The following is a 27448-nucleotide window of genomic DNA, read 5'->3' as shown; positions in this document are numbered from 1 at the left end:
CCCATTTTTTTGTTTGTTTTAAATTGGCAGAAGTCTGCATTTTAACAAATACTCCAGGAGCTTAACTGTAGACTACCAACATTCCTATGTGCTGCCTTTCTTCTGGCAGTATCTTGATTAAAAGAATCCAGAGGGCTAGGAATGTGGCTCAAGTGGCAGAGTGCTAGCCTTGAGCAAAAAGAAGCCAGGGACAGAGCTCAGGCCCTGAGTTCAAGGCCCAGGACTGGCAAAAAGAAAATAATCCAGAAAGGATCCTTCCCATTTGCCAGGTCTCCAGGGTTTGACGTGTGAGTCTGCAACAGTCCGGATCTACAGACCATGTGGAAGGGCAGCAGTCCCAGATTTTCTTGAGGTCTCAGGTTTACAGAACTTTCCTCAATCCCTGCTCCACCCCCTCAGAAGAGAACCGCATGACCTGGGATGAATAGGCCCTTTCTAAGAACTGGCAGAGGGGAGAGAAGGCCCTTTTGTTGCCTCTAGCAGTCAGCATAAAAGGAAAGAATGCTGGGTCTCAAAGCTGGACTTGAGAAATGGAGACCTCCACCCAGAAGTGGAGGGCTTGGGGTGGCGCTTTTGGCTTTCCGTGCAGGTCTAGCTACAGCGTTCTCTGTAATATTACACAAATAGTTCAACCCTACCCTAGCCCAGAAGGGTGTGGTTGTAAGTCTCAGATGACTCCTATTGCACCATCCACCATGCTTCCCAAACACTAGGGCTGAATGGACCCAGCAGCCGTTCACCACACAGCTTTGGCCAGGCCCAGTTCCAGTGTAAGGTACTGGAGTTTTGATGAAGTTTGAGGTGAAAGGGAAGGCCAGCTGGCTCAGGGGCATTAGAATGAACCAGAGAGACTATACACCAAGAGGAGGATACTGTAAGAACTGCAATGAATAGAATAGCTGCAATTCATAAGTTTATCACGTAGGAACTTGGAAGAGAGTCATCACTTAGGAACTTGGAAGAGTGGCCACACCTGCAGGGAGTGATAGAATGAAAAGATTTTAGGATGAAAGAATTGCATAACTTTTTCCCCCCAGTTCTAGGGCTTGAACTCAAGGCCTAGGCACTGTCCCTGAGTTTCTTTCGCTCAAGGATAGCACTCTACTACTTGAGCCAAAGAGCCTCTTCTGGCCTTTTCTGTTTATGTGGTACTGAGGAATCGAACCCAGGGCTTCATGCATGCTAGGCAAGCACTCTACCGCTAAGCCACATTCCCAGCCCTGATTGCATAACTTTAGCCCAGCCAAAAAGCCTGCAAAACAACCCCAAGGAAATAGACTTGGAGTTCCTGTTTCCATCCAGCTCATAAAAAGGGTTTAGGGTGTGTATCTGGACCTCAAAATGAATTGTCAGAACACAGGTAGTCCCGGCAGCAGCCAGTGAGTTATATCCCTGCACTCTTCCACGGTCCCCTTCAAAGACTGAAAACGGAAGATACAGCAGACTGGATTTGATTTGATCCTTAGCAAAACTAAAACAAGTAAGGACATGGTACTGGCAGTTTGAAACACTCAGAAGACTTAGGCAGGAGGGTCACAAGTTCAAGGCCAGCTTGGGCTACATAGAGACACAGTAGGGGTGTGGCTCAAGACTGAGGCCCTGAAATTGAGTTCCAGGACAACAACGAAAACAAACAAAAAACAACAACAGGAAGGATGCTGAAGGCTCAACTGAAGTATCTGTCTAGTGAGTTCTAATCTCAGTATGGCCAGAAAAAACTAAGTAAAAGGCAAGCACCTTGATGTGAGCAAGTTCTACTCTTGAACCGGGTGCCTTAGGAAAATTATCTAAAACTCTTGAGGCTACAGGAGCCAAGCCCAATGGATATTGTTCTAATACTGCACAGTGGTGTTGGGCTTGGCTTCTTCAACGTTCTAAATTGTTCTCTAAATAATAGGGAGAGGAGTCAAGGATGGTGGTTCGTGCCTGACGTGTATTCCTACTCTAGAGGCTGGTATCAGGAAGTTATGGTTTGTGGATCATGATTCAGGACAGGGGCTAGATCAGCTCAATCAATACAAAACAGAGGCTGGTGCCTCACACCTGTTAACCAGCTACAAGGCAACTGTAAATAGGTGGATGTGGTCCAGGCAAAAATGCAAGTCATATTGAAAAGAAAATAGCAAAGGCAAAAAAGAAGGGTTGAGGGTGTGTCGCAAGTGTTAAGACTGCCTGGCCAGCACGTCTAAGGCCAGAGTTCACACACACATCAACAAAGCAGGGAGACAAGGAGGAACAGCTTTGACCACGTGGGCAGGACTTTCTGCCAGAGACAGATCAGTCACTTTCCATTTCCTAAAACTGAGCTTTCACCATCCATCCTGGAAGACAGCTGCAGTACATTCAGGCTCTGCTTCTGGTTTCCTGCCGCCATGTGATGGAACCCTGACAGCTTTCCAGGAAAGGAGTCTGGGCATCAGGTTGCAGGACACAAGCAGATAAATAATTTATCCGCTCAAATCTGTGCCTCTTTGTTCTCCAATTCAAGAAAGCATAGCTCTCTGGCTAAGAAATCGACATGCAACCGAGTTGTTTTTGCCCATCTCTGGCTCTATAATATTATATGCAGTGGGGCTGGGAATTTGGCCTAGTGGTAAAGTGCTTGCCTCGTATACATGAAGCCCTGGGTTCGATTCCTCAGCACCACATATACAGAAAACGGCCAGAAGTGGCGCTGTGGCTCAAGTGGCAGAGTGCTAGCCTTGAGCAAAAAGAAGCCAGGGACAGTGCTCAGGCCCTGAGTCCAAGGCCCAGGACTGGCAACAAAAACAAAACAAATAAACTAAATTATATGCAGCTTCCCAGTCCTTATTCCAGATAGTTCTCATTAACAGCAAGAGCTCTTTACCCACTGGATGACAACTCACATCTTCTCACAAGACCCCAATGGCCCTCCACCAGGTGGTTTTCTCATTCACTGCTCCTATAAAAATTATCCATTCGTTCCATCTAGTTTTCACTAAACAATTCCAAAAGATGTCTCAGAAGCCCAGTGCTTTTGTATTGGGTATGTGTTGCATCTTTTTTGCTCTTCTCTTCCCTGCGATGCTGGAGATCAAATCTAGGGCCTTGAACATGCTACACTATGCTTTACCACTGAGCTACACCCCAGCCCTTTAAGAAAATGTTAGGGCTGGGGATGTGGCTTAGTGATAAAGTGCTTGCCTGGCATGCATGAAGCCCTAGGTTCCATTCCTCAGAACCACAGAAACAGAAAAAGCTGGAAGTGGTGCTGTGGCTCAAGTGGTAGAGGGCTAGCCTTAGGCAAAAGAAGCTCAAAGATGGTGCCCAGGTCCTGAGTTCAAGCCCCAGGACTGGCAAAAAAAAAAAAAGTTAAATCAACTACAAAATACAAAACTTGGAAGTGGTGTTGTGGCTCAAGTGGTAGAGCAATAACAGCCCTTGCTCACAGAGGCTCAAGGACCGTGCCCAAGCCCTGAGTTCAAGCCATAGGACTGGTAGGATAGAAAATCAAAACTCATTAGCTTTGCTAATTAGTTCCTCATGAACTCAAGAAAAAGCCATGATTCTAGAGCTGGGGTCAAAATAATGGTATGCCAGCAAGGGGGCCAAAAGTTGGGCTCAGGTGTAACCAGTCCAACTTTGGTTCTGAAGTTAATTTTGTTTCTATTTTTCCTGTATTTATACTGGCAAGAATAAACTTGGTTGTTTCTCAAAAGCTGCATCATGCTGTCATTTAGAAACTAATGTCAAAAGATTTGTGTTCCAGTTTTAATTTTGATACATACTAGCTAGATGATTATAAAGAGCTTCCCATTCATTCAGGTTAGCATAGACTAGAGCGTAAATATAATGATAAAAAGCTTTAGACCGTATCTCAGGGGAACTCAGAAATGAGACCTAACATGGATCCAGGTCAAATAGAGAAGTCAGAAAATACCAGGTATCCCCATGTTATTGGCATGCAAGTTCAAAGTAATGGGGGAGGAGAGGAATGTACAAGGGCCAAGTAATGACATCTGTTGGGTATGACATGACATTTAGCAGCTTGCTCTTGACCTTGTAAGTTTGTGGTTATCAACAAAGTGTGCTGGAGTACACTGATGTTACAAATTCTTTTCCAGTGTGTTGGCAAAGCTTGATCTGTGCTTATAAAGTTTGTGTGTGTAAATGTGTTACATTGAAATGTGCCAGCAAAAGGCAAGAAACCCAGCTTAAAATCAGGCAAGTGTCAAAGGAAGACTATGTTCAGAAAGTGTTTTGAGTCCTCTGTGTCATGGGCTATGTGAACAGGTAGCCAGCCTGAGAGTTTACCTCTGCCCCAGCTGGAGGAACACGGGACAGATTCTATTGGTTTTGTCTGTACCACAGACAAAACCTGTGGTACAGGTACAGATGTTGGTGAGGGAAGCTGTCTTGAGACACACCTCTATCTTCCACTTGTCCTGGGCCATTCAAAGTCTCACATGGGGTAATAAGGTACCGCCCAGCAAGGCCTCAGGAGGGGAGCTTGGAATAGGTATGGGGGGGTGGGGGCATAACTGGAAACGAAATCTCAGCTTAATATTTCCATATTCTATCATCCTGTAGCTTTTGAGGAGCATATAGGAATATGCTTTAGCTGTCACTAGTGCTGATGTAGTGTGTCCTCAGGACAGACACTGATGAGTAACTGACCCTTGCTCTAGTCTCACAGCTCCCCAGGAGAGAGAACTTGGGGCAGGATGTCCTATCTTGGGCGGTAAGGGTGATAAATGTGACTGTGTTCAAGGTTCCCCAGTCAGATGTTCATCCAGTTCAGGATAAGGCCGCCTAGTATTCATCCAGGTGTAAAAATGGACTTCAAGGAAACAGCTGTGCTGTCTGAAGGCTGCACACAAATTCTCATTTGACATTTCCACCTGTGATTGCAGCTCCTCTGCTATGGCACTGGAAACCAGCAACACTTGTCTACTTTAACATTTTTGCAACACATTTTGATTGTATTCCTTATATTTTAAGTTCATTTGCCCAAGTAGTGTTATCCTGTTAATCACAATCTATTCATTTAAAACAGCAGCTAGACAATCTGTGAACTCCTCCAGTTATGCCACAAAATTCTCACTCCATAAACAGGTTTTAATTCTGCTGGGTTAAGGTGTGAAGCACTTTCAACAAATATAGTAACTCTCGCCACACAGAAGGGAGAACTGAAAAGGATTGTACTGGGTGCAGAAAGACTGAATGAAGCTATTGCCTAGGCAGGTCAAAGACTGTCACTTCATTCTCAGGACAACTGAAAAGAAAGCACAGGTCCATCCTTCATGAACTCAGTAAATCAAAACTTAGGGCCAGTGTGTGGGAATGTGGCTTAGCGGTAGAGTGCTTTCCTAGCATGCTTGAAGCCCTAGGTTCGATTCCTCAGCACCACCACATAAACAGAAAAAGCCAGAAGTGGCCCTGTGGCTCAAGAGGTAGAGTGCTAGCCTCGAGCAAAAGGAACCCAGGGACAGTGCTCAGGACCTGAGTCCCAAGTCCCAGGACTGGCAAAAACAAACAAAACCGAAGGCCAAAAAGGTACCCCAGGTTGAGAGAACAGTGCCAAGGGCAAGAACTCTGAAGTCAGGTAAAGCTGGATTCAAATCCTTGAACAGTCATTTATCATCAGTCTTAGACAAGACAACATACCCAGTCTTTGAGCCTCTTATCCAGTAGTAAAATGGGGATACACAAAGCACCTAGAAGACTAATGGATGGAAAATATTATCTTGAAACTTTTTTTTTTGATTGCCATCCTGGGGTTTGAAATCAGGACCTGGGCACTGTCCCTGAGCCTTTTCCACTCAAGGCTAGTGTTCTACCACGACCCACAGGTCCACTTCTGGCTTTTTGGTAATTTTATTGGAGATTAGTCTCATGGACCTTCCTGCCCAAGCTGGGCTTTAGTGACCCTCAGAACCAGTTTGTGGTTTAAAAGTTATTTTTTTAACCATCAGATATTCTTGTCCAATAGAAACACTGCACCAGTTTTTCCTTTATCTATTCAGGATTCCTATTTACTCACCCCATCCTACTCTCTACTCCCACTCCCTGCCCCTGGCCCCTCCAGAAGATGTGATAGTCAGTCTGTACATTGAGTTCCACAGTAAGGAGGCAAGATGACATGGTAGGAAAAACCATCCCTTCTTTTTCCCACTGGAATCCATACAATGAAGGAAACAGAAAGACATCAGCACGTTTCAGTGAAATGTTGACATTTATATTGAAATATGCACTTGACAGAAGAAATTCTACTAGTCGAGGAAACTTTGCCAAAGCAGAGTCACAAGCTCCACCTGGGGAGTTCAGTCAGCCAGCAGCAGTGATCCCAGAGGGGAAGGCAGCAAGAGGCCGGGGGCCCCTCTCCACACAGTCTCCTTTCAAGAGGCCCCCACTCACTGCTCCCACATGCACCCACAGACTCAGGAGCCATGCTCCTCCTTCTCATATATTTTTAGTTTCTTTTTCACTGCAATAAATATAAAATTGGCAATGTTCATACAACACAGTACAGACAGTATTTCAGGCTTTAGCATACAACTGTAAACAGTGACTAAGTTAAGAAAACAAAACAAAAAAAAAAACCCAGAAAGCTGGGACTTGAGTTACAATTTTGAAGAACAGGGGTGGAGCTATTCAAGGTTTGTGAAATTTTTGACAGAAGATTCAGGTTGGGCAGATGTCCTGAAGTCCCAGTGGACCAAAGGAGGTAGCCAGAGCACTCACCTAGAATAAGCTACAATCAACGCACCCGCAGCAAAACCACCTGCCCTCAACCTCCCTTGGCAATACAGCTCCAACCTGTACTTTATAGAGACAGGGCCACAGACATCAGTCAAGTCCCCTCACTGGCTGTCATGTACCAAGAATGGGTGGGCAAAGGGATTAAATTTTGCTGGCAAAGGAAACAATACCTGTGCTAGCTGCCTGGTAAGTTGGCCCCTTAGTTACGATGACAAGGACATTATATGTGGACAGTGCATTAAAGTCACATTTTTTTTTTTAAAGTACAAAGACCTAAGCTGGAAGTTTTGTCACTGAAGCAGACTGAGATGTCCAAGAATAAAAGACTAACACTTTTTGCCTAAAGCAGTGCAAAGAAATCTGGCAAGAAATGACAGTGGACTCAATATCTGCACATTAGCAATGGGGAAGAATTTTATTTAAAAGGCTAGTGGTTCAAATACTATTGCTTGAATAGCTCTGGTGAATATAAAATGTAGTAGTATCAGAGGTTTACACATAGAAGCAAAGGAGCTGAAGGCCAGATCACAAAGGGATTATTTGATTCTCAGTTAAGAGAGAAGCTCAAAGCACATGCTGCAGGAGTAGCCTAATAGATTTATTTGAACCATCTTCCCACACTCTTAACACAGAAAGACCTGGATAGAAAAGTGTCTTTTTACACACAAAACTCTCGCTTAAATTTCCTTCCTGTAATGATACCTCATTAAGAAAAAAATCTGTCTTGAAAAGTCAAGAACCTGGGTTACTACAAATAGAGAGAAAAAATGAATATAGTAAACAAGTTTAGTAAACACCATGTGTATTTTCTGTTGCTAATGAAGACATGATACATTCAGGACGCTATGTTTTTTAAAAAAGACAAAAAAAAATATCCTAGAAAAAGCCTCAACAACAACCCATCACAAGTTCTATCTTTCTCAGTCAGAACTGGGTCTTAACACAAGCTCAGCACACACATCCTTGCCCTTTGCTTAGCAAGCAGAACACAGAGCGCACACATTAGTCACAGAATGGAGCATTAGGCGGAGTTACTGGAACGGGTTACTTCAGTACTCAACCTGGTCCAGTTTAAATGTCTGCAGATCCAGTCTGTACATATCCTACAGGTATATTAGACAAGAACACATCTGCTGTTCCATTATTCTTTAAATACAAGTTTGGGTAGCTCAAACAAGCTTATAACGAGCTCTCTTGAAAGAAAATTCTTAGATGAAGGCATGTCAGGAAACAGGAAGTAAGGCTGGGATGTTGCTCAGAGGCAAAGCACTTGCCTAGCAAGTACAATGTCCTGGGTTCAATTCCCAGGACCAAAAAAGACAAAAATTGTTAAAAAGAAATAAGAAGTAGACCTCATTTCTCTTTACTAAGATGGTGGAATACAGGTACAATGTCTATTTTGAGAATAGCTTCACTGTTTCCCCATGGAAAAAGCCAACTCTTTTTTTTTTTTTAATACTAATATAAGAGCTAAGCCAATTAAGAAAAAAAAAAATAGGGCTGTGAGTGTAACTCAGCCATACAGTGTTTGCTTTGTATGTGCTAGGGTTTGATCCTCAGCATTTGCAGAAGGAAAAAAAAAGAAAAACTAAACTAAAAAAAAAATACACCTTGATACTACAAAACACAATGTTAGGTGATATGGAATGAGAAACAGAGTTCCGATTATTATTTTTTTTCCCTGAATAAAGGAGACTGTAACAAGTTGTACTGGAAAAACAAACCAGAACTCTTGAATATGGATACCACCACACAGACTCTACAGCACAGAACACCACACAAGAATGAGATACATCAGTAATATCATCATAGAGAGCTGGCTGGGGACTTACACTTCCAACAACAAAGCTCCTAATGTGATAAAAAGCTTGTCATGTCAATAAGAACCCCTCTATAAGGAAAAAAAAAAGTGAGAGGAAAGGAGCGAAAAGGCTGCATGCATGGGTCTATTATAGACATGATATTCAGCAGCATATACATAATACCCTCCAAAGAGGTCCCCAAAGGGGACACCTGTTTCTCACTGCTAAGCGTGGGATAGATTGAGAGGAGCAAATTCACTGGTAATGATAGCTCCTCCCAGATTTGAGAGATGACGAGCGTGTTTAATCTGATGCTATATGTTAAGAAAATACTGAGGATACACATGAGCAAGACAAAAGGTAAATTATAGACCATAAAAACTGGAAAAGACATGTACTTTAAAGCCAAATAGTTGTGATTCTGATTATTACATATGACATAATCTACAGAGAAAAGGTCAAGAAAAGAACCTTCATATTGTATAGTACTTAGGCTTGATGATGTCCTAGGAAGAACAGAACAGTAATTCAACGAATGTGTCACATATACAACTAAAAAGTCCCCTTGTAGTTTGAAATGAATTTAAACAATCTTCCTTGGCTAATTTTTCTCTTGTGTCAAACGAACCTTCTATATACAGGACCAATTAAAAACCTCTTCCCTTTCAAACACTAGATGTGAGCATCCGGGAACATTCTACAATGCAAAGTGCCTTAAGAAAGAGGATTCTGTAGTGCCAGTGACATAACTGATCTGAGGAAGCTGGCAGGTTGTGAACACTGATGGGAGCTGGTCAGGCAATGGTGGTTTGCTTCTCCTCAGGCGTTTCCTCCAGCAATTGCATGATCAGTTCATGGAGGGGCTTGCAGATCTTTGCGTAGCCCCCTCCCGTGAGATGCAGAAAATCAAACATGTCGTGGCAGGAGATGGCACCGTCCGAGTGAACGAAGCCCCCATCTGTATCCAGGAGCTGCACGTTAGCAAGCTTCGGCAGTGAAACCTTGAGAAGTTGGTTCACCTTGGCATTCTTTTGCCTCAAAGGGTTGGGCTTTTCACCTCGAGGTAATAAACCCTGGGACAAAGCGGAGAAGACATCAAATGAGAAGGTTGGTCTTTCATTCATTCATTCATTCATTCCTGGAATATTTCATCTATTTGACACTTTTAAATAGTTGATTTCTCAAACACTGAACTAGATTACTTTTTGTTTTGTAGTACTGAGGTTTGACTGAGGGCTCCAGTCTTGCTTTTTGCTAGTTAGTTGGAGATGGAGTATGGTGGACTTTTCTGCTCAGGCTAGCTTTGAACTACAGTCCTCTGAATCACAACTTCCTCAGAACTACTTGTGTGAGCCACTGGCACCTGAATGGCCTAGACCGGTTTTAAAGAATGCTGACCAGGGCTGGGAACGTGGCTTAGTGGTACAGTGCTTACCTCATATACATGAAGCCCTGGGTTCGATTCCGCAGCACCACATATATAGAAAAAGCCAGAAGTGGCACTGTGTGTGGCTCAAGTGGTAGAGTGCTAGCCTTAAGCAAAAAGAAGCCAAGGACAGTGAGTGCTCAGGCCCTGAGTTCCAGCCTTGGGAGGGAGGGAGGGAGGGAAGGAAGGAAGGAAGGCAAGCGGTCTACCACTATTCCTAGCCTCTGTCCTGGCCCATTCCTTCTATACTTCTGTTCTTGTTAAGCATCTCAAAAACTTCAAATGGTAGAAAGTTGCTTTTTGTTGAAATCCAGGGACATAGACATGACAGTGCCCCCACCTAGCTGCCTCTGATCTGTGAACAATGAAACTGTCAGTAGTTGGCACCTGAGGCCTGCCTCCACTTGCTACCAGGTCCTTAATAAAGTGGAGCTGATGCTGACCAAGAAATCGGGACTAGTATACAACGACCTACCAGGCCTAGAATGACTTTTTTCTGGGCTTCATTATGAAATTGGGTTGGCAGAAATGTCCAGAACCACAGAGAACCTCAGCAGCACTCTCAATCCAGGGTTTGATGGCTACAAGGGCTTTATTTGGTCAAGATACTCACTTCTAATTATACCAAAAAACTGGAGTCTGTTTGCTGCTAATTTCTTTGTGGGAGCAGCAGGAGCCTTTCTCATTTCTTTTGTATTTGAAGATATAACCTATAACTAAAAAGTTAAAGAGACCAAGCAAGGGCTCCTAATCACATGAACAATTTAGATGTGAACACAACTACTAGGACTAGTTTATTATTAGATTACTGATAAGCTGATGTTAATTGTGCTAAGACTTGAAAGGTACCACAAACAAAACAAAAACAGACTGTAGCTTAAGACTAGTGCTTGAAAAATAAAATGAACGTTTTTGTGTGTGGTAATCTAAGGCTTGCACATATTATATTAAGAGGTCTGCCAGGTGCTGGTGGCTCAGGGTTGTAATCTTAAGATACCGAGGAAGCTAAGATCTGAGGATCATGGTTAAAAGCCACACCAGGCTTTTATCCCTGAATATCCCTGACACATTGTCTCCAATTAACCAGTAAAAAGCTAGAAGTGTGACTTAAGTAGTATAGCCTCAGCTTTGAGTGAACAAGACAAGTGAGAGCATCATGCTCCAAGTTCAAGCCTAGTACTGGCACAAAGAAAAGAGAACAGACTTTAAGCACAAACTGTGTCACCTGATTTTATAAGTCTCCACCCATCAAAGACTACTTACCAATACAATGATTTTGGCCTGTGGCTGCCTGGTGTTGATAAGTTGTACAATGGCCTCAATTCCACCTGCTACCTCTTCTGCAGTATTTTCATGGTTGTTGGTTCCTACCCAGACAACAATGACCTATAGTGGAGGTAAGAATTAAAGGGGAAAAAAACCTTATTCCAAAAATTACACAACAAAAGGTGAATTTCTTCAATGAGATTGGATAACTTTAACTGGGCACCTACTCTAAAACATTGATTTATGCCTCCTATCATGTATCAGAATAAATTACAAGCATATTAATATTTAAATGTCACAATTACATTAGAAAGGAAGGATTCTATCATCATAGAGTTGTAAGTTCATTTTTGAAAATCTAACAAGGCCAAAATACATTTTTGAACATTCTTTAGTTATGACAGAGGGCTAGGAATATGGCCTAGTGCCAAGAGTGCTTGCCTCGTATACATGAAGACCTGGGTTCAATTCCCCAGCACCACATATATAGAAAACAGCCAGAAGTGGTGCTGTGGCTCAAGTGGCAGAGTGCTAGCCTTGAGCAAAAAGAAGCCAGGGCCAGGGCTCAGGCTCTGAGTCCAAGGCCCAGGACTGGCCAAAAAAAAAAAAAAAAAAAAAAAAAGATATGACAGAGCTGGGCATGCCTGTGTCCCTCACTACTGAGAAAGCTGAGATCTGAGAATGATGGTTTGAAGGCAGCCCATATAGGAAAGTCTATGAGACTCTTATCTGAAATTAATTGCCCAAAACAAAAACAAACCAAAAAAAACCCCGACAACAAACAAACCCATACATGGAGCTGTGGTGTGAGTGGTACAGCACTAGCCTTGAGCAAAAAGCAGCTCAGGGATAGGGGGGGAATAAGGTATGATGGTATCACATACTTTAAAGAGACATCAGGGAGTAAAGTAGTGCTTTAAAGTAGTAATGTTTGTGTCTTAGTACTTCTAAACATTTAATTTCAAAAAGCACTCAAGATTAAGGATATTCTTTAAAAATAAGTTTCATTCCACTTTAGGATTATTTTTGGTGGAATTTGAACCCAAGGCCGCCAGCCCCTCACCTTAGGTTTAATGTTCTCCAGTTCTCCATTCTTTAGTCTCCACAGAACATGTCTTGTTGTATCTCCTCCAATTCCAAAATTAAGTGCATGAAGTGGGGAAAAAAGTTCTCGCCATATCTAAAGACAAAAAAACACTTGATTTAGTTAAGATAAAATCAGTGGAAAATAAAGTCCTTTAATTAAATGTATTGTGAGGCATCTAAAATATTCCCATTTCTCCACTCAAATATAACACTCAAGGTGATGTGCGTTAACTGCTTAACTCAGTTCCTCAGTAACTGAGTCACAGCTAATTGCTTCTTAAGGGATAATCAACATCTTAAAAAGTTGTCAACTGTATAAACTCTCCTTCCTGTTAATTCAACTGTTTAAAAATAGCAGGGAAATGCTGAAACGTAAGACAAAAAAAAATTTAGAGCTGGGGCCACAAAAAAATAAAGCTATCTTTTTCTGCTAAGTTTTCCTTGGAAGAATGCCTTACCTAAAGATTTGCAACAGCTCACTTTAAAAATATATAAAATAGGGGCTGGGAATATGGCCTAGTGGCAAGAGTGCTGGCCTCCTATACATGAAGGCCCTGGGTTCAATTCCCCAGCACCATATGCACCATATATACAGAGAATGGCCAGAGGTGGCGCTGTGGCTCAAGTGGTAGAGTGCTAACCTTGAGCAAAAAGAAGCCAGGGACAGTTCTCAGGCCCTGAGTCCAAGCCCCAGGACTGGCTATATATATATATATATATATATATATATATACATACATATATACATATATACATATATATACACACACATATATATAATAAGAAAATACAGAAAACACAAAATAAATGAGAATCATTACACAGACAAACATAATAAAAAAAATCACCACCAGCACATACATAAACAGACAACATAAACTTCTTTGAAACCAGATGACAATTGGAATTTAGTTATAAACAACAGTTTTTTGTTTTCCCATGCTTGGTGGCAAAAAGAACTCCACTAGGTAGGTCTAGTCTCTCTTCTACTTTGAACCAGAGCTTTTTTTATTATTATTACAGTTGTTGTAGAGGTGATATACAGCTGGGTTACCTTTACATATGTAGGGTGGTAAGTACATTTCTTTCCTTTTGCTTAGTATCAGCTGTTTCTACATTTTCTTTCATTCCCACCCCCCCCAAACTTGAGTCGTGAAGGACTCTACAATGCCACTTCAGAATGAAAGTCTGATAGTAACTATTGGACATACACTTTTAACCAAAAACCACCCTCGCCCTCCATCCTCTTTACCTCATACTGCTGCATTAACTGTACCATGGAGTCTCCCACAAACAGTACATCAGGCTCTTTGTCTTTACAGTCCAGGACGAATCTATTGTGCTGGTATAAATAAAGGGAAGTTAGAAAGTGGTTTTTCTAGATGGATGCTGGTGGCTCACACCTGTAACCTAGTTACTCAGAAGACAGATCTCTGGATTAAGGTTAGCAATCAGCCTGCACAGGAAAGTCTGTGAGAGTCAACTCCAATTAACCAGCAAAGGTAGAGCTGTGGCTCAAGTGGCACAGTGCCAGCACTGAGTGAAAATACCAAGTGAGAGCATGAAGTACATGCATGAAGCCCTGGGTTTGCTTCCTTAATACCACACAAACAGAAAAAGCTCGAAGTGGTACTGTGGCTCAAGTGGTAGGGTGCAAGCCTTGAGCAAAACAATCTCAGGGACAATGCCCAATTCCTGAGTTGAAGCCCCAGGTCTGGCAAAAACAAAAACAACAAAGAAAGTAACCAGGAATCCTTGGAGAAATGGTTGATTTCGAGAAGCAGAGGAAGTAAGGAAAGTAAAAGACGAACCTATAACATCTTGTAATAATCAAAAGAGAGGGTTTGGGGCTGGGGATATGACCTAGTGGCAAGAGTGCTTGCCTCATATACATGAGGCCCTGGGTTCAATTCCCCAGCACCACATATACAGAAAACGGCCAGAAGTGGCGCTGTGGCTCAAGTGGCAGAGTGCTAGTGAGCAAAAAGAAGCCAGGGCCAGTGCTCAGGCCCTGAGTCCAAGCCCCAGGACTGGCCAAAAAAAAAAAAAAAGAGAGAGAGGGGTTATGTCCTTAGTCCATCACATAAAAGATATGTGATATTGGTTATCTTACTAAAGATGCTAATTTTGATAACTGACAGAGCCTCCAAAGTGAAACTGAAAAGTTTTGAGCAATATAATAACTCAAAGATACTTAGAAATATATTCTTTCATAATCAAATAGGGAGAGAGAAAAGAAAATCATCTTTAAGCCCAAAACCAGTGGCTCATGCCTGTAATCCTAGCTACTCAGGAGGCTGAGATCTGAGGATCAGGGTTCTAAGCCAGTCTAGGCAGGCAAGTGTGTGAGAAAACTGGAAGTGGCATTGTGGCTTGAAGTAGCAGAGGTCTAGTCTTGAGCAAAAGAGTTCAGAAACAGCACTCAGGCACTGCATTCAAGCTAATAACGCCCCCCCCCCCCAATAAACAAGCACCTTTAACCACCATTGTAACAGTCACTGAGATCCACTGGTCAATATGCCCCTGAGCTCTTCAGCTCAAGGCTAGAGTTCTATCACTTGAGCCACAGTGCCACTTCCAGTTTTTTGGTGGTTAGTTGGAGATGAGTCTTATGGACTTTCCTGCCTAGGCTGGCTTTGAACTGTGGTCCTCAGATCTCAGCCTCCTGAGTAGCTAGGATTACAGGCATGAGCCATCACTGGGCTGAATATCAAATTTAAGGAGAAACTACATCCTATATGACTGTCCTCAAAGATACTGTTACCCTTTAATATTAACAAGAGGACTGTTACCAAGCTATCAAAACATTCTTCAGTGGATCTACCACAGAAAAAAAATCTAGCTGATCATCTGGAACCTGGTTGGAAATCTGGTTGTTTATTTTAATCACTTGACTTGTCCAAAATCATGTTTCACTTTGTCAGTACCAGGGACTGAAGCTGAGGCTTTGCACTCACTAGGGAGGTGCTCTCCCACTGAGACAGACCCTCCTCTCTTTTGTAACTAGCAGGTGCAGAGATAGTCATATATAGTCCCTGCAGTGTCTACAGGCACGAACTTGATAGGCTATGTGTACAATATAAAAACTTTCAAATAACATTACAATCCCTCAAATCCAATGGCACACTGATGATCCAATAACTACATGAGACTTGTAATTTATAACATTATTGTAATTTTGTAATTTCTTGCATTATTATTATTGAATATCGAAATTGATCGCTTGCAGTTTGGTCAAAAGACCCTAAAAAACAGAAGAGATTCACCCCACATGATATATATATATACATCTCCTTTTACCTGAGACATCCATCTGTCATCGCCTTGAATATCTTCTGCTGCATGGGGGATAGCTGCTGGGTTCGAGTCTCCTTGGCTCATTCTACACCTGAGAAACAATGTCCATGTCATATTTCGTTTATTAACAGAAATGTACACTGCCACTCAACTAAAATATTAAATTAGGACACACATGGCTGCTTAAATATTATTTTATTTTTTCTTATTTGTCAAAGTGATGTACAGAGAGGTTACAGTTTCATGTTAAAGCATTGGGTACATTTCTTGTACTGTTTGTTACCTCTTCCCTCCCCCTCCCCCGCTGCTTAAATATTAAATACCAAAAATACAGTATCACTAAAGTTCTAAACAGGTTAGAGTATCACTCAAGAACAGTAAACCACCCCCTCCCCATACTCCCCATACTGGGGTTTGAACTCAGGGCCTGGGCACTGTCTCTAATCTTCTTCTTTTTTTTTTCGGCTAGTCATGGGCCTTGAACTCAGGGCCTTAGCACTGTCCCTGGCTTCCTTTTGCTCAAGGCTAGCATGCTGCCACTTGAGCCACAGCGCCACTTCTGGCCGTTTTCTACATATGTGGTGCTGGGGAATCGAACCCAGGGCTTCATGTATACGAGGTAAGCACTCTTGCCACTAGGCCATATCCCCAGCCCCTCTAATCTTCTTTTTTTGCTCAAGGCCTGGGCACTTGGAACTCTGGGCCTGGGTGCTGTTCCAGAGCTCTTCAGCTCAAGGCTAGACCTCTACCACTTGCGACACAGCACCACTTTTAGCTTCTTATTTGCTAAAGGCTAGTGTTCTACCACTTCAGCCACATTTCCACTTCTGGCATTTTTGGTAGTATTAGAGATAGAGTCTCACAGATTTTACTACCCTGACTGGCTTACAACCATGATCCTCAGATCTCTGCCTCTCGAATAGCTAGCTAGGATTACAAGCATGAGCCACTATGCTCCAGCCAGAGAATCACATTTTAAAAATATGCTCCAGAAACGTCTTAGCCCTTTAGCTAAGATGCAGTGTAAACTATCTCAAGCAAAGCCAGGCACCAGTGGCTCACTCCTATAATTCTCACTATTCAGGGAGGCTGAGATCTGAGGATTGAGGTTCAGAGCCAGCCTGGCAGGAAAGTCCATGCGATTCTTATCTCCAATTAACCACCAGAAAAATGGAAGTGGAGCTGTAGCTCAAGTGGTACAGCGCTAGCTTTGAGCTGAAGAGCTCAGAGACAGCACCCAGGCCCGAATTCATACCCTCCAACCGACAAACAACAACAACAACAAAAAACCAACTCAAGCATACTTTTTTTCTGTTTGGCACTGGGATTTTAACCCAGGGCTCAAACTTACTTGCTTGGCTGACACTCAACCACTGAGCAATACCTCCACCTTTCTGCTGGTTATTTTGGAGGAGTGTATTGGACTTTTTGCCTGAGCTGACTTCAAACTGTCAGCCTCTGGTTATCAGCTTCCTGAGTAGCTAAGATTAAAGCTGTAAGCCACCAGCACCTGGTTACATTCTACACTTATGTTAGCATCTCATGATGACATGTTATTTATGGCAAGTACCAAATGACACCAAGAGATAAAATATCATCAAATCTACATCACAGCCTTTTAGGCTGCTAGAGTTATACACTAAAGAATTACTAGAAGCTGGATACATAGCTCATATAGTAGTGAAGCCTGTAATCCTAGCTACTTAGAAGGTGGAGACTGGGGGATTGCAGTTAGAGGCCAGTCCCAGCAAGAACAAGAATCTCCAACTCAACCAAAGGCTAAGGTATTATATAATCTCCAGTGACACAGAAAAACAGAAGGATTGCAGGCCGGCCTGGGGAAAACCCAAAAAAAACAAGCCAAAAAAACCTACATCTTATCTTGACAACAAACAATGTAAAAAGGAGTGGCAGTACTGCTCAGGTGATAAAGTACCAACCTAGCTAGTATGTGGATCTGAATTCAATCCCTAGTAAAGAAACAATAAAAAACAATAACAAAACTAGAACTCCTTAGGAGGCTAAGAACAGAGGATTATTGGTTAGAAGCCAGCCCATGCAGAAAAGCCTGTAAAGTTCCCATCTCCAAACAACCAGCAAAAAGCCAGGCTGGAGTTTTGGCTCAAGTAGTCATGCCAGCTGAACAAGCACAAGGCCCTGAGTTCAAATCCTGTTGCTGAAAAAAAAGTGTTAAAATACACTTCATAAGACAAAATAAAATGTTTTTCAATTTCATTACTGTTCTTAAAAACACCACTTACGATGGTATTAATATTTAGGTTTTTTTTTTTTTTTTGCAAGTCCTGGGCCTTGGACTCAGGGCCTGAGCACTGTCCCTGGTTTCTTTTTGCTCAAGGCTAGCACTCTGCCACTTGAGCCACAGAGCCACTTCTGGCCATTTTCTATATATGTAGTGCTGGGGAATTGAACCCAGGGCTTCATGTATGGGAGGCAAGCACTCTTGGCACTAGGCCATATCCCCAGCCCTAATATGGCTGAAAGAAATGAGTTATGTTTACAACCTAAAGAAAAATGAGAGGAGAAGGAAAACAAAGGACATAAACAGCTGCCTTAAAGTACCTGGAGATTACCTGGAAAAGATACATGCTTAGACTATATGACCCTAAGCCAAAAGAGAGGACCAGTGGATGGAAAGTGAGATCTAAGTACATACAGGTGAGATTAAAATACAAACCAAACATAAAACCCTGAAAAAAAAAACTAGGAGCAGCTCAGGAGGCTGAGATCTGAGGACCAAGGTTCAAAGCAAGCCCAGGCAGGAAAGTCCATGAAGGACTTTTTTTTTTTTGCCAGTCCTGGGGCTTGAACTCAGGGCCTGAGCACTGTCCTTGGCTTCTTTTTGCTCAAGGCTAGCCCTCCACTTTTTGAGTCACAGCGCCACTCTTGGCCTTTTCTAGATATGTGGTGCTGAGGAATCGGACCCAGGGCTTCTGGGTTCTGAGGCAAGCACTCTACCAGTAGGCCATATTCCCAGCCCCCATGCATGAGACTTTTACCTCTAATTAACCATCAAAAAGCCAGAAGTGGAGCAGTGGCTCAAGTGGTAAAACCTAGAGTGAACAAGCTCAGGCCTTGCGTTCAAGCTCCAGACCTAGTGTGTGTGCGCACGTGCATGCACATATACACGCCCCAACTTAGGTGCTGGGGATTGAATCTAAGCATGCTAAGCATGAATCTTACAACTCAGTTGTACCTCCACAGCACAGTGAGATAAATTTCTAATAAATGAATACAAAATGAAATGATTTGTCTCTCAGGGTAGATTTGTCTTGAAGACAGAGAAGGTAGGTGAATACGTAACAAGCCAGCATAAAAGAAACTCAAGCATATGAACAAAGGATGATCCACAATGAAGTCCAAACACTTGAATGTTTCAGAACTTTTTTTTTAGGTCCAAGATTGGAACTTGAACTTGGTACCTGCTGCTTTCATTCACTGGCTAGCGCTCTACCAACTAAGCCATACCTCTAACTGCTCAGCATTTTTTTTGAAGTAGATCCCAATATGCAAACACTGGCATATGGGCTGGGATGTAGCTCAGTGGCAAAGTGCTTGCCTAGCAAGTGCAACATCCTAGGTTCGATCCCCAGTATCAAAAAAGAAAAAAAAACACCCTGGCATGTAAATTAGTTACTATGTATCTAAAATTATTATTTTCTCTTTAGATTAAAATGTAAGTTCAAAGTCAAGCACTGGTGGCTCATGCTTATAATCCTAGCTACTCAGGAGGCTGAGATCTGAAGATCATGGTTTGAAGCCAGCCTGGACAGGAAAGTATGTGAGACTCTTATCTCCAATTAGCTACCAGAAACCCAGAAGTGATGCTGTGGCTCGAAGTGGTAGAGTGCTAGCCTTGAGCAAAAGAGCTCAGGGATAGCGCCGAGGCCCCAAGTTCAAGCCCCACCACTGGAAAAATGAATAAATAAGGTCAAGAAGTTCAGTTTTTTGCTGTGTGAATGCTGGTCATGAGGCTTGAACTCAGTGCCTGGGCAGTCCTGGAGCTTTTGTGCTCAAGGCCATCACTCTTTTTTTTTTTTTTTTTGCCAGTCCTGGGGCTTGGACTCAGAGCCTGAGCACTGTCCCTGGCTTCTTTTTGCTCAAGGCTACCACTCTGCCACTTGAGCCATAGCACCACTTCTGGCCGTTTTCTGTATATATGGTGCTGGGGAATTGAACCCAGGGTCTCATGTATAGGAGACAAGTACTCTTTGCCACTAGGCCATATCCCAGCCCAAGGCCATCACTCTTAACACTTGAGCTACAGCACCATTTTCTGCTTTTTGCTGGTTAATGGAGATTAAGTCTTATGGCTTTTCTGCCTGGGCTGGCTTCAAACTGTGATCCTCAGATCTCTGCCTCCTGAGTAGGTAGAATTACAGGTGTTGAGCTACTAGTGCCTGACTTTCCTTTTTCTTATATCCCAAAGGGTCATATGTATCCCAGAGGATATGTGTGCCTCATTTCAAAACTAGTGATTTATATAAACTTTAAGATCTCTTTAGATCTACAAACTAATTTACAGACATGGACTTTCAAAATTCATCCATCAGATAAACAGCTGATCCAAAATAGCAATATTTATTAAAAACTAACAATTTATGGGGCCTTTGCTAGGAACTAATATATATTACTTAAATCAAACTACACTCAGATCTAAGAAATACGTCAAATAGGAGGAGTGGAATTGGAAACTACAGAGATGTACAAGTTGGATATCTTTTTCTGGAATGTTTTGGATTTCAGAATGTTTACAAACACATAGCCTGAGGTATCTTGAGGATAGGAACAAGCCAAAACATGAAATTCATTTATGTTTCATATGTACCTTAGATAGCCCAATAGTAAGTTTCTACAATGTTGTTAGTGCCCTTGCATTTTGACTGTGATCCATCATATGAAGTCAGGTGTGGAAATTTCCACTTGTGGTATCATGATGGTTTAAAAAAAAATCAGAGTAATTTTGGATTAAGGATACTCAATCAATTACGTCCATTGTGGTTTAGGCCCCCCCCCCCCTTCTTCCTTCTGTTTGTCCATCGCGCACACAGGCACAAGGATGGGAGAGGTTGTTTGAGGATCAAACATGCTAGGCAAGTACTCTACCAATGAGGTAATCCCTAACCCCAATTTATTGTTGTTGAGCAAACTAAAGCCTATTACTCTTGAACAAAGGATATTACATTTCATATAGAAAGGAATGAAGAAACTGTGATAAGCTAGTTTACCAAGTTGTTTCACTTACATTTTTATTATTACTACCTATATTTAATGACATTTTGAACTCTTAAGAGAACTACTTTCATCTGAATTCTGAAGTTCTTCAATGGCAAAAAAACAGAAGGCAGATGAGTGGCTCTTATCTGTAATCCTAGCTACTCAGGAGGCTGAGAAGTGGTTAAGGTCTGAAGCCCATCTGGAAAGGAAAGTCTGCAAAATTTCCCATCTAAAATAAACAGCATGCTGGGCTCACATTTGTAATCCTAGATCCACAGGAGGCTAAGATCTGAGGATCCCAGTTCAAAGCTAGCTGGGGGAAAAAGTCTGAGACTCTTATCTCCAATTAGCTACTCAAAAAACTGGAAGTAGAGCCATGGCTCAAAAGTGGTAGAGTGCTAGCCTTGAGCAAAGAGCTCAAGGAAAGTGCCCAGGGCCTGAGTTCAAGCTCCACCACTGAAAATACACACACACACACACACACACACACACACACACACACCCAGCAAAAGCTACGGGAAGGCATTGCTGAAGTAATAAAGCTTAACTGCAAGCAAGGGGAGAAAACATAAGGTCCCGAGTTCAAACCTCAGTACTGGCAAAAAATAAAAAATAAATAAAGCTAAAGGCAATTAAAACCGTGAAACAATTAAAAACACTACCAATTTGGTCATCCTTTTATTTTCTTTAACTATGAATACAAGGTCATCCTTCCTCTCCAAGGGCAAAGTATCTGAGTAAAAAAATTTGTTTCTTGGGCTGGGGATATGGCCTACGGGCAAGAGTGCTCGCCTCGTATACAGGAGGTCCTAGGTTCAATTCCCCAGCACCACATATACAGAAAATGGCCAGAAGTGGCGCTGTGGCTCAAGTGGCAGAGTGCTAGCCTTGAGCAAAAACAAGCTACCAGGGACAGTGCTCAGGCTCTGAGTCCAAAGCCCAGGACTGGCCAAAAAAAAAAAAATTTTTTTTTGTTTCTTGACTGGGGATATGGCCTAGTGGCAAGAGTGCTTGCCTTATATACATGAAGCCCTGAGTTCGATTCCTCAGCACCACATATACAGAAAACGGCCAGAAGTGGCGTTGTGGCTCAAGTGGCAGAGTGCTAGCCTTGAGGAAAAAGGAGCCAGGGACAGTGCTCAAGCCCAGTCCAAGCCCCGGGACTGGCCAAAAAAAAAAAAAAAAAGTTTCTTTGTGCTTCAGACTTGGATTTTGTGTTTTGCCAATCCAAAAAAATGTTAAAAAATACAAAGTAACTTTCATGGTCTATGGCTTTTAAAGTGGTAACAGTTTTAAACAACCAGAAAAGAAAATTGAGCTATAGTCCAGGTGTTCTCTTCTTTTAACAATCAGGCTAGACGCCTAGCACTAGTAACTCATAATCCTAGCTACTCTGGAGAACTGAGGTTCCAAGCCAGCAGAGACAGAAAAGTCTGCAAGATCCCATCTCCAACTAACCAGCAAAATGTTGGGCTGGGCTCAGGAAATAATGCACCAGCAATGAGCAAGAAAGTGGAGTAAGAAGCCCTGAATTCAAGCCCTGGAACTGGCAAAACAAACACACAAACCAGGCCAGAAATGCAAAACCAAGCCAACTGCTTAAGATTCAAATTTGGGACTACTTTACTGCAAAACAAACAAAAAATATGAATGAACAATTAGGAGCTATCCAAAGGAATCTTTTGTTGCACACCATAAAAATGTAAGTGAGATTTCTGTCCCAGGTAAAGGACAATTTTGTAATACAGACATCCTCAGAATAATGAAACTGTAACAAAAATTCTTTAAAAGGGAAGAGAGCTTCTAGTATACCTCAGTGAGAGAGCACTCCAAAGTTGTGGTTCTGGATTCAATCCCCAGCATCACACACCAAAAAAATGTACCAACACAGAGGGATTTGGTTTGCTCCATTTAACCTTACTGATTCACAACAAGTTATTAAATGCAGACTCAGTCTGCTGTTAAAAAACAAAACCCAGCTGAGTGACAAAAGGTGGGCAAACAAAAGTTCTGTCCGTTTCCAGGACAGACTACACTCCAGAAATAACTTTTTCAATACTAGAGTTTGAACTCAGGGCTGTTTGCTCCTCCATGATTCCTCCTATGCAGTCTTTCTCCACCTCTTGATCTCCTATACCAGTCCTAGAAGCAATTTTTTTTTTTTTTTGCCAGTCCTGGGCCTTGGACTCAGGGCCTAAGCACTGTCCCTGGCTTCTTCCCGCTCAAGGCTAGCACTCTGTCACTTGAGCCACAGCGCCGCTTCTGGCCGTTTTCTGTATATGTGGTGCTGGGAAATCGAACCTAGGGCCTTGTGTATCCGAGGCAGGTACTCTTGCCACTAGGCTATATCCCCAGCCCCATTAGAAGCAATTTTAAATGTAGGTCAAAATGAGTTCTTCAGGAAGAGTAAGCAGCTTGCACATTACCCCTGCCTTTTCTTTCTTCTCTACTTAACCTGGATTATGACAATACAACACTTAAATTTCCAGATGATTATACTATCAGTAGTGGAGAAAGCAGCTTCAAAAAGAATTATTAAAAAGCTGTACACCTGTAATCCTAGCTACTCAGGAGGCCGAGATCTGAGGATGGTGATTTGAAGCCAGCCAGGGCAGGAACATCTGCTCTCCAATCAACCACCAAAAAGCCAGAAGTGAAGGTGTGCCTCAAGTGTTAGAGCTCTAGCCTAGAACACAAAAGATCAGGCTTAGGCCCTGATTTCAAATTCCCAAGACTCACCCTATATACAAACACACACACACACACACTCAAGTTCAACTGGGTCCTGTGCTGTGTCCCGTTGTCCCCCTGCTGGTCATGGGGCTTGAATTCTGGGCCTGGGCACTGTCCCTGAGCTCTTCAGCTCAAGGCCAGCACTCTACCACTTGAGTCACAGTGCCATTTCCAGTTTTCTGGTGGTTAACTGGAGATAAGAGGTCTCAAGCATAGCCTTTCCTGCACGGGCTGGCTTTGAACTGCAATCCTCCAATCTCAGCCTCCTGAGTAGCTAGGATTACAGGTGTGAGCCCCCCCCCCCCAAACTGGCTTCAGGCTCAACTGGATTTTTTAATTTTTTAATTTATTGCTAGTCCTGGGGCTTGGGACTCAGGGCCTGAGCACTGTCCCTGGCTTCTTCTTCTTCTTTTTTTTTTTTCTTTTTTTGCTCAAGGCTAGCACTCTACCACTTGAGCCACAGCGCCATTTCTGGCTTTTTCTGTTTATGTGGTGCGGAGGAATATAACCCAGGGCTTCATGCATACAAAGTGAGCACTCGACCACTAAGCCACACTCCAGCCCCTCAACTGGATTTTTATGCTGAGTTAAATTTATGAAACAGAAAGAGAACAATGAAATAAGAATTAATTTAGGTTTTCTCTCAGACCTGAGGACTCCTCATTCTGCTTCAGACAAGAGTTGGCTGGGGCTATGTTGCCTCATTGGCTGGTGGGTGGATCACCAGGGTCCAGCACATCCATTATTTATTATCAAATGCCCTAGCCAAGAAATTAATGCACAGTGATTTCCTCCCCTGCTCCCCCACAAGGAGGCAACCTTTATGTCAGAACACGGTACCCAGAGGAAAAACAGAAAGAGACAAGGCGACCATGACCCTCTGTATTCCATCTTTCTCCACACCTTTACCTCACACTCTACCTTCCCACCTAATTTAAAGCTGTACAAAATGAAGTCCTGGGTTCCAAGTGGCCTCTCCTTTCTCCATGGCCAACTCTACAAAGAGTGGGAGCTTAAAGTGTAGAGTTTTCTGAAGGTCTGTATCTAAGTTTTGAAAGCCAATGTTGACCTGGGAACTATGGAAAACCAAATAACGAGTACCCTACGACTCAAATTTGTGGACCACAAGTCTCTGACCCAGTAAACGGACTTGGCTTGGGTGGGGGAAGACACTCAGGAAGAAAAATCTATCCACTTAAGTTTTGAGCACGGTGGTATACTCCCGTAATTCCACCACTTGCAAGGCATTCAGCAGGAGGATAGATAGAGTTCAAGGTCAGCCTAGGCTACTTAAAAAGTTCAGTCAGTCTGAGCTTCCTAACAGGATCCTGTCTTTAAAAAAAAAAAAAATGGGACGGGATGCAGCTCAGTGGGAGAACCTTGTGCACAGTAGGTACAGGACCCTGGGTTCCATCTCCATCGCTGAAGACGAAACAAATCCCCCAATCCGTTGACAGGCTGACGAACTACTTGGTACTGGACAAACCATCGGTTTCTCAGGGTCTCCTTTCTAAAAGGTGCTGGGTGCCCTGACCTGGATTCTCGAAGGAGGTTAACAGAGAAGTTTCTAAAGAGTAGAAAATTCTCAACAAAAGGAGAGGGGAGATAGTGCACGCGCCGCGCGCACACACGCGCACACACACGCGCACACACAGGTCTGCGCCCGAGGAAGAAGCGATGGGAGAGAGAAGACACACAGGTTCCCCCTCGGGGATGGAGGGGAAAGGTAACAGCTGCGTCTGGAGGCGGGAGGAGCCCCCGCGGGCGTGAACGCCCAGCCTCCGGGAGCCCGGGCGCGGGGAGGCCCAATCCAGGGGGGTGGGAGGGAAGGGCAGGGCGCGGCGCCCCACCACGAGGAGCGGCGGGGAGGGGGCGCCGGCCCGCGGCGGAGGAAAGTGGCCACAGGCTTGGGGTTGGAGGCTGGGAAGGAGGCTTAGGGGGGCCGGCCGGCCGGCCGGGCCGCGGCGGAGGCCGGCGCGAAGCCTCCCCCCCCCACCCCCTCCCCCTCCTCCCCAGGCCGCCCCGGTGATGGCGCGGGGGAGGGGCCGGCGTGGGGGGAGGGGAGGCCGCGGGCCTCTCACAATAACACCTCGCGGTCCCTTCCCGCCCCGACCTCGGAGCCACGGGTCCCCGCCACCCGGCATGCACTCACACAGGGAGAGGGTCCGTGCGGGCCCCCAGAGGCTGCGGCGTCGGCGGGTTGGCGCGTCGCTGTCGCTCGCTCAGTCGCGGCGGCCCCGCTCCGGCGCGTCCCTCCACGGGCCCCAGCACCAGCAGCAGCGCCTCCACTTCCGGTTCCCCTGCCACTCAGGCAAACGGGTTCCGGAAGTCCCGCCCCCGACGCCTCGGCCCCCGCCGCTGCGTGGCGGCGCGGTCCCCTCACTTTCACTCGGGCCCAGGTGCGGTGCCCGCCTGCCCCGCCGGCGATGTCCCCCACCCCTCCGCCCCGCTCTTTTCTCTCTCCTGCAGGTAGTCTGCGCGACTCGAGTCTCGCTGCCTGTCCTCCAGCCGCATCACCCCTGCATTCTGCGTTCCTGCCACCTCGGTGTGATGGACGCCTTCCCAAGGTGGCCCTGGGGACCACGCAGCCTGACCTCACACGGACGCCATTCCCTTCCCATTCAGCCAACCCGGCTTCCTCCTCCACCCGTGGAATAACCCAGACTGCTAAAACGGGGAGGGAAATGCGTCCCCCCCCCGCCCCCAAGGTGAAGGAGGCCGCCTCCTGGATTTATGGGTGGACTTTCTGTTGCTTTGGATGAAAGTACAAAGATGTGGATGGCCCCATAGCGGGATGGGTGAGCTCCAGTCTCCGCCTGAAGATCGCACCCAGTTTAGGGGAAGGCCTACAGAGCCAACGTGGTACACGTTAAGTGCCCGTGGGATCCTAAGAACAAGAGAGCAGGAGGGGGAAAGATGTGCTCAGCCTTTGCTGGTGAAATCGATGGTGGAGCGGCACCTGAGATAGCCCTTTAAAGATAGAGTGCATTAGGATCTATGCTGGTGTACAGGCAGAGCCTTCCAGGTTTGAAACTAGTCGAGGTTCAGATTTTGTTAAAAAAAAAAATCTTTATAAAGAGTACTATGAGCTAGGCACTGGTGGCTCATGCTCGCAATCCTAGCTACATAGGAAGGCTGAAATCTGAGGGTCACAATTCAAAGCCAGCCCAGGAGGAAAGTCCCAGAGGCACTTTATCTCCAGTTAATCACAGAACTGGAAGTATGGCTGTGGCTCAAAATGGTAGAGCACCAGCCTTGAGAGAAAAAGCTCAGGGATAGCACCCAGGCACTGAGTTCAAGCCCATGACCAACAAATGAAAAAGCTAGAAGCAGAGCTGTGGTTCAAATAGTAGAGCACCAGCCTTGAGCAAAAAGAGTAAAAGGGGGGCTGGGGATATGGCCTAGTGGCAAGAGTGCCTGCCTCGGATACACGAGGCCCTGGGTTCGATTCCCCAGCACCACATATACAGAAAACGGCCAGAAGCGGCGCTGTGGCTCAAGTGGCAGAGTGCTAGCCTTGAGCGGGAAGAAGCCAGGGACAGTGCTCAGGCCCTGAGTCCAAGGCCCAGGACTGGCCAAAAAAAAAAAAAAAAAAGAGTAAAGGGTCAGCACTTGGCCCCTCAGTTCAAACCCTAAGGCCTGGGAACTTGATGGTGTCAAAGAGGTTATCAAATATTTTGATAAAAGAATAGAAACTGCATAAATTGTTTTTTGCCAGTCCTGGGGCTTGGACTCAGTGCCTGAGCATACTATCCCTGGCTTCTTTTGGCTTGAGGCTAGCACTCTACCACTTGAGCCACAGCGCCACTTCTGGCCTTTTCTGTTTATGTTGTGCAGAGGAATCGAACCTAGGGCTTCATGCATGCAAGGCAAACACTCT

The 27448-nt window shown here is 44.2% G+C and overlaps 1 protein-coding gene and 1 long non-coding RNA gene across 2 annotated transcripts; one reads left to right on the top strand and one right to left on the bottom strand.

Annotated features, from left to right (window-relative positions):
• Positions 1-6177: 6177 nt before the first annotated feature.
• Positions 6178-25867, bottom strand: Pafah1b2 (platelet activating factor acetylhydrolase 1b catalytic subunit 2). Its single transcript, XM_048343897.1, has 6 exons — positions 25721-25867; positions 15604-15691; positions 13556-13645; positions 12281-12397; positions 11215-11337; positions 6178-9598 (listed from the first exon to the last, which is right to left on the bottom strand). The coding sequence occupies exons 2-6, from the start codon at positions 15682-15684 to the stop codon at positions 9320-9322; spliced, it is 690 nt and encodes a 229-aa protein (XP_048199854.1). The 5' UTR covers positions 15685-15691; positions 25721-25867; the 3' UTR covers positions 6178-9319.
• On the top strand, positions 14085-14607 carry LOC125349599. The gene is made up of 3 exons (XR_007210539.1): positions 14085-14145; positions 14299-14303; positions 14362-14607. It is a non-coding gene; the product is annotated as an uncharacterized LOC125349599 (long non-coding RNA).
• Positions 25868-27448: the final 1581 nt, after the last annotated feature.

Source organism: Perognathus longimembris, chromosome 3, assembly GCF_023159225.1.
Source record: "Perognathus longimembris pacificus isolate PPM17 chromosome 3, ASM2315922v1, whole genome shotgun sequence".
Lineage (NCBI taxonomy): Eukaryota > Metazoa > Chordata > Mammalia > Rodentia > Heteromyidae > Perognathus > Perognathus longimembris.
Note: the sequence above shows the minus strand (reverse complement) of the source record. Positions and strands in the feature narration are given on the sequence as shown.